At 40.2% G+C, this 11,778-nt stretch overlaps 2 protein-coding genes across 4 annotated transcripts; both read right to left on the bottom strand.

Annotated features, from left to right (window-relative positions):
• Nucleotides 1–443: 443 nt before the first annotated feature.
• On the bottom strand, nucleotides 444–7,362 carry zmynd12 (zinc finger, MYND-type containing 12). The gene is made up of 8 exons (XM_085918375.1): nucleotides 7,122–7,362; nucleotides 4,475–4,604; nucleotides 4,135–4,306; nucleotides 3,892–4,061; nucleotides 3,688–3,810; nucleotides 3,519–3,612; nucleotides 2,466–2,611; nucleotides 444–857 (listed from the first exon to the last, which is right to left on the bottom strand). The coding sequence occupies exons 1-8, from the start codon at nucleotides 7,259–7,261 to the stop codon at nucleotides 735–737; spliced, it is 1,098 nt and encodes a 365-aa protein (XP_085774501.1). The 5' UTR covers nucleotides 7,262–7,362; the 3' UTR covers nucleotides 444–734.
• Nucleotides 7,363–8,001: 639 nt separating this feature from the next.
• On the bottom strand, nucleotides 8,002–10,807 carry emp3b (epithelial membrane protein 3b (MAM blood group)). Of its 3 annotated transcripts, none has more exons than XM_085914765.1 (6): nucleotides 10,686–10,721; nucleotides 9,971–10,008; nucleotides 9,810–9,898; nucleotides 9,637–9,739; nucleotides 9,402–9,542; nucleotides 8,002–8,538 (listed from the first exon to the last, which is right to left on the bottom strand). In XM_085914765.1, exons 3-6 carry the CDS (start codon nucleotides 9,885–9,887, stop codon nucleotides 8,363–8,365), a joined length of 498 nt encoding a protein of 165 aa, XP_085770891.1. In that variant the 5' UTR covers nucleotides 9,888–9,898; nucleotides 9,971–10,008; nucleotides 10,686–10,721; the 3' UTR covers nucleotides 8,002–8,362. The 3 variants fall into 3 exon arrangements, with proteins under 3 accessions (XP_085770891.1, XP_085770907.1, XP_085770900.1); XM_085914781.1 differs by having other exon boundaries at nucleotides 9,971–10,028; nucleotides 10,686–10,705; XM_085914774.1 differs by lacking the exon at nucleotides 9,971–10,008 and having other exon boundaries at nucleotides 10,686–10,807.
• Nucleotides 10,808–11,778: the final 971 nt, after the last annotated feature.

Raw genomic sequence — 11,778 nt, 5'->3', positions numbered from 1 at the left:
AAAGTAGATGAATCAAATCACTTTTGAATCAATCATGATTGAAACTTGCCAATTTCACCCAGCAAAATAGGTTTTCTTTTGAACTTATAATACAGCTTCATAATCATAACAGTAAGTACTGCTCATATTTGGCTGTTACAATAAATCCGGTTCTCTGAAAAAGCGGTCTATTAGTGTGATGGGAGCCGAAAAATAAATTTATTCAAAACCAGGTCAATATGTATACTGTACTATATGCTTGAATCAAAACTTCCGGCTGCATGCTAAACATTATATGTATGTTGAACCAAGAGTGAGGAAAGACAATGATGGTTATAAAAAGGGATGGTTACCTCATAATGATAGGGTGGGCAACAATTTCAAGGACAAATGTAAAATGCCAAAGACAATCAACACAAATACAATACAGATGACTCTTTATAAAATAAATTTATGTAGACAATAAAACCATGGATAAAATGTCATCATTCATGCAACCACTTATTACACACAGAGCATTCAAATGGTATAAAAAGAAGGAAACATTTATTTTAAGAGACATATTGGACTATGTGTGAAAATAAACAGTAAACATTCATGAACTAGTTTGGAGAGGTAAATCACCAAAGCAGACATTGAGCAAATATATCGGGACTCTTGACAATATCAGTTCTTACTGAGTGAGTTCTTCTTAAAGAATAGAGTAGATCACTTGTGACCCTCGGGCCATCTTTTGCCCACCCCTTGTGTAGAGGTTAGACGGAAGTCAGTTGCGGGTCTTTAGCCAGCAGCTGCAGCAGGGCCCGAATGGGCTCTGTCAGGTCATGGTTCTGAATCAGCTGGCTGGCTTCCAGTGCCATTCGCCCAAATTCCAGTGCCTGTCACACACACATGCATACACATACACGCAGCAGAATCACAAAGACAAGCAGCAACAGCGTCACACTATAGGAAAGAAAAGTAGATTTATAACTACAACCTGACTTTATTCAGCCCACGTTTTCCCTTCCGGACGCCACAACCTATAGGCTATTTCTTTACTATGATTTTTTTTCTAAATTTATGTACAGGATGTGTGATACAAATTACAATCTCTCAATGAGAAATTTAATGTACATTGTTGTGTATATTTCATGTCGCACAACACAGAAATGGATGGATGGACGGACAAATGGACGGACAGATGGATGGATGGAGAGCGGGAACGAGCGAGCGATAGATTTAAAAAAGTAAATGGAACTTAATTCTCATCCCTTTTCACTACACTGTACTTTTCAAATGACAGCTCCTGCACCACAGCCCGCAAACAGACAAACAGAGGCAAGATGTGACCATGGCGTCCCAAGTTCCACTCAGATGAAAGTTGTCATCACCCAAAAGGACAGTGGTCATTATAGCACAGAAGCCTCTCTGTTTTTTCTAAGTAGATCAGTGCGGATGAGCAGTAAGGGACATTAGAAGGTAGATTTTGGTCTATGACGCACTTGTATGAAACTATATCTTCAAACGTGCTTGCGTGCGACTAGGTGCACCCTCTCTTCCCCGTATACACCCTCGAAAAAAAAAAAAGGAATCGTTCCAACTTTGGGAATCAACAAAATTTTGCAACTCTAAGCTGTTTTTTTTCGAGGGTAAATACGGGGAAGAGAGGGTGCATCTAGTCGGGCAATGATGGAAAATTTCCAACTTTGGAAAGACATATAAACATGGAAAGATTCGTGTACGAAACCAAAGTGTACATACATTGGTGTTGTATACGTGCGGCTGGCATCTATTCTGGTGTGTATCTGTGCCAGACACTACTTAAGCTTATTGGAAATTAGAGATGTAGATGAAGCTTCCTAAGGTGTAAAAGTCAGCTGTCTGGGCGGGAGACTTCCAACAAATGCTGAGATCAATTGACGGCCTCATTGAGCGGACAAACAATTTCCGTCTTGATTCACTGGATTCCCTTAAATCGCTACACTTACACAATACCATGGAAGCCAATACAAAAGCTAAACTGATTTCAACAAATTACAATATTGTGGCAATATTTATTCAATTTAAACAATACAATATTGTTTAATTTTGGCTGTTGAATTTTAAAAAAGAAATTCACATGATTTTGGCACATAGTAGAGTATATTTTTTATGAAACGTTAGGACTTTCTCAAATTCATGCAAGGTTATTTTCTTTAACTCGTTTAACTTGCAAGTGTATGTGTACTGGCCTGTGAAATAAATTACAATATTATAGGCAAGCAACTTTACCAGTATGATGAAAACAATATAAAATCAACAAATGAGCTGTATCTAAGCACAGATATCCGGCTTGTTTGCATGACGCAGTGGAGCTACTCGTAAATCCCTGCTTCATCTTTAAAGCTTTAGCAATCACGGATAATCTCACACGGAGACAGCCGACGAACGGAAGAAGTACGCCTGGGGGTAAATAGGGCACTGTGTCACGGTGTTAGTAGTATACTGACTCCTAGGTCACTCACCTTGACTGCATCTCCACCCAGGAAGGAGAGCATGGCCAGGGCGTGGGCCACCAGAGCCTCAATACCGGGTTCTTTTCGGGTTTCGTCCTGCTCAAAGGCTAAAATGGACCTAAGCATCCTGTCCACTTCCACTTTCTGACCTTCATCTAGTTAAAGGGCGATAAAAGACACTCTTTAGCATTGTTGTACAACATGACTGTACAATGGCCCCATTAGATTTGTGGTTGAGCTGGAGACCATTCAAGCTTTGAATCATCAGACAACACAAATAATTTAGAAGCCTTCCCCACTACCTATAACATGTACAATTGGGAAATAAGAAACATTGTTTTTCGAGGCGGGGGTTCTTGAGCTGTTTGGGAAATCCTGCTCTGGTGTGAAGCATCCACAGCCAAATTGCATGACAGCTAACAAGCTTAGTGTCATATGTAGGGCAGCAGCTGCCATAGAGGCTAGTAGTGCGGATGCCGCACAGCCAAAGATGTGTCAGTGACGATCTCCTACCATGCGTGGCGTAAAGCTGAGATTTAGCCTTCCGGTTGCACAGCAATACAGCTCAACTAAATTTAGCCCCGTTGACCTTATTTTTCAGTGATACATCAATGAAGCTGTTTTATCACAAGGAGTGTCGCTATTGTGATGTCATATGGCCAATTTGGTTAATTGTGCATGGTTCCAATTTGAAGTGTTCTCAACAATAGGTGAATCACATAGCACATTTTGCATCACATAGCAACATCGCAAGATGCTTTTATTTCTCAAATATATGGATTTTATATTTAACACAGAGCAGTAGTTGCTAACTACGTGACCACCATGCTGCCATCTTAAAAAAAATTCTATAGCTCTTTTGAAGTAATTTTCTTTGGGTGAGTCTGTGAGATAGCTATATTAGTTTGTAATGTTTAATATTGACTTGTCGATATTTGATATTAGTGTAGGATGGCAAAATTGGACTTAAAAAAATTGTATCCACTAGAAAGTGTAGTTTTCCTGTTTCAGAGGGCAAGAGTAAACATACTACTCGACAAGATTTCTGTTATCTTGACACACCAAAGGAGGGCTCCAGCATGTCAGGGTTCTTCTGCATATTTTGGATGTGACTCTCCAGGAGTTTGGCCAGGTGGGAGTGCCAGGTTTCTGCCACCTAAGGAAAAATATTGCAATTGAACAGAATTTGATCACACTGGTAACAGCATCACTGCTGGCTTATATACATCACCTCTGTGTATAAAGAATGAACAATAGCCGGTTCCCCCAGTTTGACAAACACAGCTGCCATGAGGAAGTAAGCTCCACATATCACAGTGCTATCCAGACCGTACTCCTCACTAGCAAAATATATCTGAAAACATATTCGACAGAAAGCCTCATGTGAAAACGTTGCAAGTATGCATCAACAGAGTTTACTCGTGACGACACGCACGTCATTGGCAAAGTGAAAAAGAGCTGCCTCAAAGTGACCCGTAGCCGTGTGGAGGCAGCCCATGCTCCTGTGCAGTCGGTGGTGAACCGCATAGCCACATTCGGGGCTCTTCAAAACCGCCCACTCCGCCTGGGACAGCAGCTCCGCCACCAGGGCCAGATTATTCATGCCTGCAAGACACAATCACACAAATGCCAATGTGGCGCACAAGAGATCGAACGAGCCGAGGGCAACGTTCCTCACCCATATTAGCATCAGCCAGCAGCAGGTAAGCCGGCACCAACTGGACCGTGTTGGGTCCATACACGTCGGTTGAACAGCGCAGGCAGGCCTGGGCGGCAGGCACGGCCTCTTGGTGCTTCCCCTCAGAGAGCTTGCTCTCTGCCACCAACCGGCAAATCTCTATCAGCTCTTTCTGCGCAAGAGTTACAATTCAAATTCATTTTGCGTGTTCTATGCTGCTTTTACACCAGCCCGTAGGGAAAAGCAGGAAACTCATTTCTGGCAGGGAAGTGCTATCTTTCATGGCCTAGGGATGTAATTGGCATCAGATCTAATTTCTAGGTGCATGTTATGGCCTCACCGTTTTGAGTAGATTTTCAATGCGGCCGGCTCGTTGCATACTAAAAAGCGATGGGGTGCGAATGGGAATGAGCAACTGACAAATCCTCTTGTGGATGCCTATCCAGTCAGATTGCTGGTGGTCTGCATCGCTGCCAGGTGAAAGAAGAATCGCAGGTTAGTGTTTGACAACAACTTCTTCGAGGGGTTATTTGTAGTTTGTTGTTGTTATTAGAAACCGCATTGCCTGAGGAAAAACAACCAGAGAAATTGAAGATCACAACTGGAAGATGTGACCGACGAGGTGTCAATGATATGTGCACTCGGAACCTCACGCTGGCACCATAACTCTCTTCAAATTTACTGATACCAACTTGATCATGGCTGTGTTTATTTAGAGAAGAATCATCGCCCCCCCCCACACACACACACACACACACAATTTTCAGGGTTTTAAAAATATTACAAAAAGTCCCTCTGGCATCCAAGTGAACACCTGACCCGACAGTATGTACAAAATTCATTCCCATGACAGCTGTTAACAAAACATTATTTGAATTGTTTGATTCCTTCCTGATAGAAGTCCCAACTGTTTGCGCACAGGTTTTGCAAGGATCCCTAGGTGTGAGTCACTGATTCATTTTCGGATGTATCATCATATTAAATTGCATGCTTTTGCCCAACGGCTGCTGTAATTTTCTTCAGGCGGCTGCAACTGGGTTTTGGCGTCTTGTGTTCCTTTCCACTCGAGGAGCACATGGGACTGCGGTTTCTGTGCCGGAGACAGGAGAAGATGGCAGCAGGCAAAATACTTTGGCCACGTCGCATCCAAAAGTAACTCTTAAGGAGGACACTTGTAACTTAATATAACTTAAATATCTAATTGTGGAAAACTTCTGTATCAATGAGGAGTTCACCAAACTATGAAAAACGTCAAGATGCAGCAGCAAAGTTCTACACCACAACAAACTATCTCTTCGGGAAATATGGATAATTCATAACAGTTCTAGTCAAACTTGAAAACTGTGTTTGCAAATGCAGCATTTGTTGACAAGGCACTCAAGACTGCAGATGTCATCCATCTCTGGTACTTCCACTGACTGAAGGTATGACATTTTAGAGAATTTTTCAAAGTTCTAAAGACCAAAGGTTTGGGATACTGACAAGCCCGAGGCACAAATGGAAAAGTAATTACAGCTGATCTGTCATTTCCTGGCTAAATATAAAAACAATGCTTGACTATAAAGGATTTCGCCGTGGCATGTGGTTGAGAGTGGGGACCTCACTAAACTGCGCACACACACACGCACACACACACACACACACACACACACACACACACGCATAACGCATTTCACCAATTGCATGAAATTATTGACAAAGAGAACAGGAACTGTCAGCTAATAGGCTCTGATGACTGCTGACCTCCAGCTAATGCATTCCTGATATTAGAATTAGAATGTTTTCAAGTGTCATGAACTTGAGTATTTTTGTCGAATGTTTTTTTCTTTTTTGGATTTGAAAACAAAATAGGCTTGTTACCTTCTTCAACCTCATTTTTATTTACACATGAAGAATCATCTTTATTTGTCATGGCTGCACAAATACACGAAATCTGACATGTGGGTGTGACTGGTTGTTTGTTTGTTTCATTGTGTGTCTTGCAACTGGCTGGCGACCAATTCAGGGTGCTCCAGCACCCTGCGACCCTGAACAGGATAAGTGGTGGTGAAAACGTACGGAAATGGATGACCTCTGGCTTTGACCCACTACAGTCGTGAGTACAGCAAAGACAAGTTGTTAGTGGCACACAGGTGCCCATTCTGTACTTGTACACAAGTACTCAGTGGGAGAACTTTTGCTAATTAAAAGTTTATGGATGCGCTGGAGGGCATCATCACATCCGGCATCGACAACAAGGGTGGGGCAACGTTAAAAAGGGCCTATTGAGTTTCTCAGTAAACCTTAAAAAATGTGATGCAATCCATCAATCCATTGAATCATCAAGCAAATAACTATCAGGACTTGATTTCAACTAATATATTCAGGTAAGCTGAATAAACATAAAGTAACATAAAGCTCAGAGAGGCAAGAAGTCACACGAATAACAAAAAATGTTCCAATTTCATTTCCATTCTGGCAACAACTATCAAGCGATGTTATAGCCTCCCCACGTGAGCAACACCGCCATCTGGCGGTCACAGCCCTTATGTGCCTTCTGAACTTAGTCTTGTCATGGAACACGTTGCTGCAGCCTATTTACAATTTGCACCTATTTGCCATTCGTTATTTGCATTTCTAGAAACTTCAACTTATACCTTACTAAATTTCCTAACTAGAATATTTACTTTTACTTCGGTGCATGCATGACCAGCATATGAAGCTTGAGCTACAAACACAGAGCTGAATAATACCGTCTTAAACTATTAAACACAGATACAAGTAAAATATAGAAATTCTACCCTCACGATTTTATTTCTATTCAAGTGTAATGTCAGAAAATAACTTTTGATACTAAAGTACATCAGATGTCAGAAACAAAAATTACTCTGTAGTCCTCACAAAGTGACTTTAACCAGTTATTGTTAAGACACTTCTAACTCAAGTGTCGCATGATACACAACTGCGTGTAATGCTTGTGATGATCTTCGGATGGTTGTTTCTCTTACCAGTAATAGGTGACTCGACACCTGGCGCATTGCAAGTAAGCTCTTTTTTGACACAGTTCACACAACTTTTCGGTTCCTTTGGGCAAAGCCAGGGGGATGATTTCGGTCGATGGTAGAACGTCTTGCGCTCTGGACTCCATTATTCATTCAGGACCCAAATACACGGGCGCACGTCGATAATTACAGGACCCCTGTGTTCAAATGTTATTATCCAAAATGAATTCAGGAAACAAAAGCTCATTGATACTGTTTTGTATTTGTAGGATGCAGTTTTTTTTTCTGCTTCAATGAATCCACTACGTTCTCACGCGTGTGACGTCATAACATTACGCGTGTTCTTTGTTGTGTATTTGAACAGACCACCATTGGGCGCGTTGTCTGAGGTCGTTATGGTAACGATCAACACTCCTCCACACACTTGGGTCACTGGTTTGCCTGGTTAGGTTCTGCCAACTACTCCTACTTTTGTATTCTTTCTCTACTAGGGACTACTGTTTTTCCTTGTCCTATTTTCTTCAATTACAACAAAATGTATCTTCTACTTTGGCACTACCACTGCTACTTTTTAAATTGTTGCTGTAACTACTACTACTACTACTACTACTACTACTACTACTACTACTACTACTACTACTACTAGCAATACTCTTTTCTTCTATAAGTACATAGTTTAACACAAGAACACAGAAAAAAATGGACTGTAAAAGTTTAAATTTAAAAAAATCTACATTTTGGGGAGTAGATTCTAACTCTTAGAGGTGTTCTGAGGCCCGTCCAATTTTTTTGCCCTAATTGGGTTGTTTTTAATTCAGCATTTTTAAGCGTGTGATTTTATCAAAATGTGGTTTGGGCTTTTTTTAGGCACACCCTCAAAAGAAAGCACTGTACTCTTTTCTTTGAGTGACATTTAATACGATAATAAAAAATTCTACAGGTACAAAAATAGATATCTGCATGCATTTTCCTAAAAAGTGTGCTACGTATTAGATATTTTTCACATTGGTGTATGTTCAACAATAAAAAACATTCAGGAAAAAATAGCATGCAAGCTTGTCTTCTGCTATATTATGAGTAAATGTTGAGGATTTAATCCCTTGCTAACAAAATAGATTCTTCGGGTTATAATTGTGTTTACTTTGAAGAAACAAAATTCCATTGACCAAAGCACAGAAAGCGAGGAATATAAATGTGTGCTAAGCTGAATATTTTCCATCACTGTGACATTGTGTTGTTTTGCCTGATCACTCTTTCTTGCGTAAGTGGACGTAAATGATGCCGCTGCTGAGCAGGAGAGGCACACACACCCAGGCTAGGATGAAGCAGTAGCCAAAGTGTCCCGAAGTCAGTTCTTTGCTGTCCTGGAGGATTTCCTTGTTGTGTAATGTGTAGATGAGTGCTGCAGACAAGGCTGTCAGGCCTGAATACAGACATTGAGTAAATTATGTTTCTTTTGTCTCCAAATTTTGAGTGCCATCTAAAGATGTATGAGATGGAAAGCAATAGGAGGCTATAAACTTCATTGCGAGCTGTTGCTGTGGCAATGCGCTGTTTGCTAAAATTTTGAGCGTCTAAATATGCACAAAAATGCATGAAACATTGGACACTTGGTAGAAAAATCTATATTTTAGATTCCAATTTTCAAAAAATTGGCTCAGTACTGCCCCCACAAATCTTTCACCAAGCATTTCCAGGTGTATCTTTCACCTAACCCTGCGAAAATCGAAAAGCCAATGTAACAACCCAAGATCTGCAACAAAAAAAGCCTTTTGGAGCCATATGCTCAACCTAAAAAGCAGGAAGTTGGCAATTTTGACTTTATTTTAAAATTTCCAAAATTTTAACAAATTCTTAGAGAATCTATTTGATCGTCTTAAATCTTTTCATGAAAACATTTCATCTAAAGATGTTTAACATTAAAAATTATTGAAAGCTTTTAATTTTGTTGCAGTGGCGATGCACCGTTTGCAAAAACAAAAAAACAAAGAGATGCTGATTTTGAGGGTTTAAATCTGGACAGCAACTTGTGAAACTGCACATGCATCAGGCCTGGCATTTTTAAAGTATATTTTAGAGGGTTGTTGTCCTATGTGCCAGTACCCCAACGTGTCAGACCCATTACCCCATTGAGGCTAGAGTTGCGAGAGCCCTTCGTAGCTGCTCACAGCTGTAGTTGTTCTATTCCCTATTCTTATTGTTGTCCACTTTGTGCATGTGGCACACGCCAGCTTTCAAAATAGACTCATGTTTCATCGAAAAAATACGTAACGCCTCCACATTTACCTGCAAACACTTGACACAGTCCAGTGAAGTAAAAGAGTCCACCCTTGGACATGGTAAAAAGTTGACCCAGAAAAACCAAGAAGGAAACCGAGGAGAAGACCACTGAGAGGACCATCAAGACTTGAACTGCATGAAGCCACTCTGCGAAACACAAAAGTAAGTTTATTATTATTATTTTTTGTAAATCACTGAATACATTTTAATGAATAAAATCAAGAAAATAGATATTTGTTACCAGTTTCTTTGGAGGACGCACATAACCAAGTTCCTGAGAAGTTGTCGTACCGACAGTTATACCACAGATCTGAGTTCTCCATCCCATCCCACACCCACCAGGACTTTGAAAGAAAATATTTGCCACGTTTTACAAACCTCAATACATCAACACTTTTTGACATTTTGGCCTACTTTCTCCATAGTCGAGATGAACAGCATGGCCAGGGTGATGAGATGCAGCAGAGTCACAAACATGAGCAGGAAGGCCATTTTGGTTTTGTCTGTTAACAACACAGAGTCAATGAGAATAACCAGAGAAATGGATTCGGCATACCGCGTGTGTGTCAGCAAACCTGTTGGTTTTGCAGTAAATGTCCGTTTGGGGACTCTCCTGTTTTAGTAAAACAGAAACTGGAAAGTGTGAACATAGAGAGGTTTTTGTGTGGGAACACGCACGAAACAGTGAAATCACTCATTGCTGTAACTTCAATCTGAGTGGAGTTGGAGTACGAGTTGGCCAACCTGTGGCAGGGTCCTAGAACTCTACACGAGGCCAAAATATTTACCCAGTTCATCCACCACTCACCCCTCTGTGTGGACTTTGAGGGGTTAAATTTAATTAAATCAAACCTAGACATAAATGGCCTTGGTTTTCTTTGCACAAAACAAAATAAAAAGTAGAAGAAAAAAAGAATTTGTGACTGGATGAAATTGTTTGTGCAGATCTTTATCATAGGAGAGGCCCCTCTGAGTGGGTGGTGGGTGAAATTATGTCATTACACTAATTTTATCCATCAAAGGAGGAGGAATGGAAGGTGATAATTTGGATAAAATGAACAGAAACAAAGTACTGTAATGAAACATTATTCCTTGAAAATAAACTGAAGGTAATCTGTAAATGATTGTTAAAAGTTTAATTGAGGGGGAACGCACATTATTGGTATTTGAACGACATACAGTATCTAAGTATTGATTTAATTTAATTTATGTAAATTAATTTCTAAAATATTCAGTGAGTTACAAACAGCTGTCCATAAAATGTCTTAAAAAACAAATCTGCCTCCTTACCCTGATTATTGCTCTTGCTCTGATCCAGACCTCGAGAGCAGCTTCTTTGTCGTGATTTTGTGTCCAGTAGGTGGTCTTCTCCTCTCTGGGCTTGTCACGCCCCTTTTCGTTTCCCACTCACTCCATCCAAACTTTCCAAGGCCGACGCCCATTTCCTCTGTGCACAACAGAGCTCTATTTTTCTCCGCCTCGAGATACACCACAGGACAACTCCACCTTCCACTAAAAAAGATTCAGCAATAGGCAGCATGTAGAAATGACTTGAAAACACAAGGGGCGATTTATAAAAGTCTCCAGTGTGCTTCATGCATAATCTATTTACAGTATATTTTGCGACATCTGATTCATAAGACCAGTGGTTGCACACATACCTCACTCTGTTGACCCACATTTTGCCATGACCCATGTAAATATAAGTCAATCCAAACAAATATGGTTTTTAATTTTTGAGAAATGCAAGTACTCTATGTCATTTTAAATCATAAATAGAGTAACAGATTAAATAATTAATTAATACATTTATTCTGCAAAGCACATTAAAGGAAAAGGCTGTAATTATTTTTGGGGGCCCTCACTTCACAAATCCCTCAGTTGAGTCTGACTCATGAAATGCAATTATGAAATTTGTAACAAATACGAGCAACAAAAGCTAGCATTAGCACTGTTAACAAGCCAAGGTCAGCCATGGCTGTTGTGTTGGTAGCACGACTTGTTCAGAGCAAATTGTTAGAATTGATTGGTTTGAAGTTTTGTATTTAGAAAAGTAAAGTCAATTAAAAAAGAAGTGAGCAGAAATGTTGTGAATTTTGCATTGCTTCTTAATCTTTTCAGCGACTTGAGGTCTCAGGAGGCCTAGGCATTAGTTTTATTTTCCAAAGGTGAATGATATTCTATAATAGCTCCCAATAACCAAGGTAACAGGTCAGTGTCAGGCTGCTGCTGTTTGAAGGTGACCAGCATGTGCCCGAGAGCGCACGCCAAAAAAGGAATCACACTTTGTCAGTCATGCTTGATATCTCTGATAGGTTGTTGTTACTCCTGTGTGGTGGTTTCTAAAAAAAACTAAAAATCTGCAAACTTTCATTTGAATTTT

The sequence above is a fragment of the Syngnathus leptorhynchus genome, chromosome 1 (assembly GCF_054491065.1).
Source record: "Syngnathus leptorhynchus isolate UIUO chromosome 1, UIUO_Slep, whole genome shotgun sequence".
In the NCBI taxonomy this organism is placed as follows: domain Eukaryota; kingdom Metazoa; phylum Chordata; class Actinopteri; order Syngnathiformes; family Syngnathidae; genus Syngnathus; species Syngnathus leptorhynchus.
This window is presented reverse-complemented; position numbering and strand designations above follow the sequence as displayed.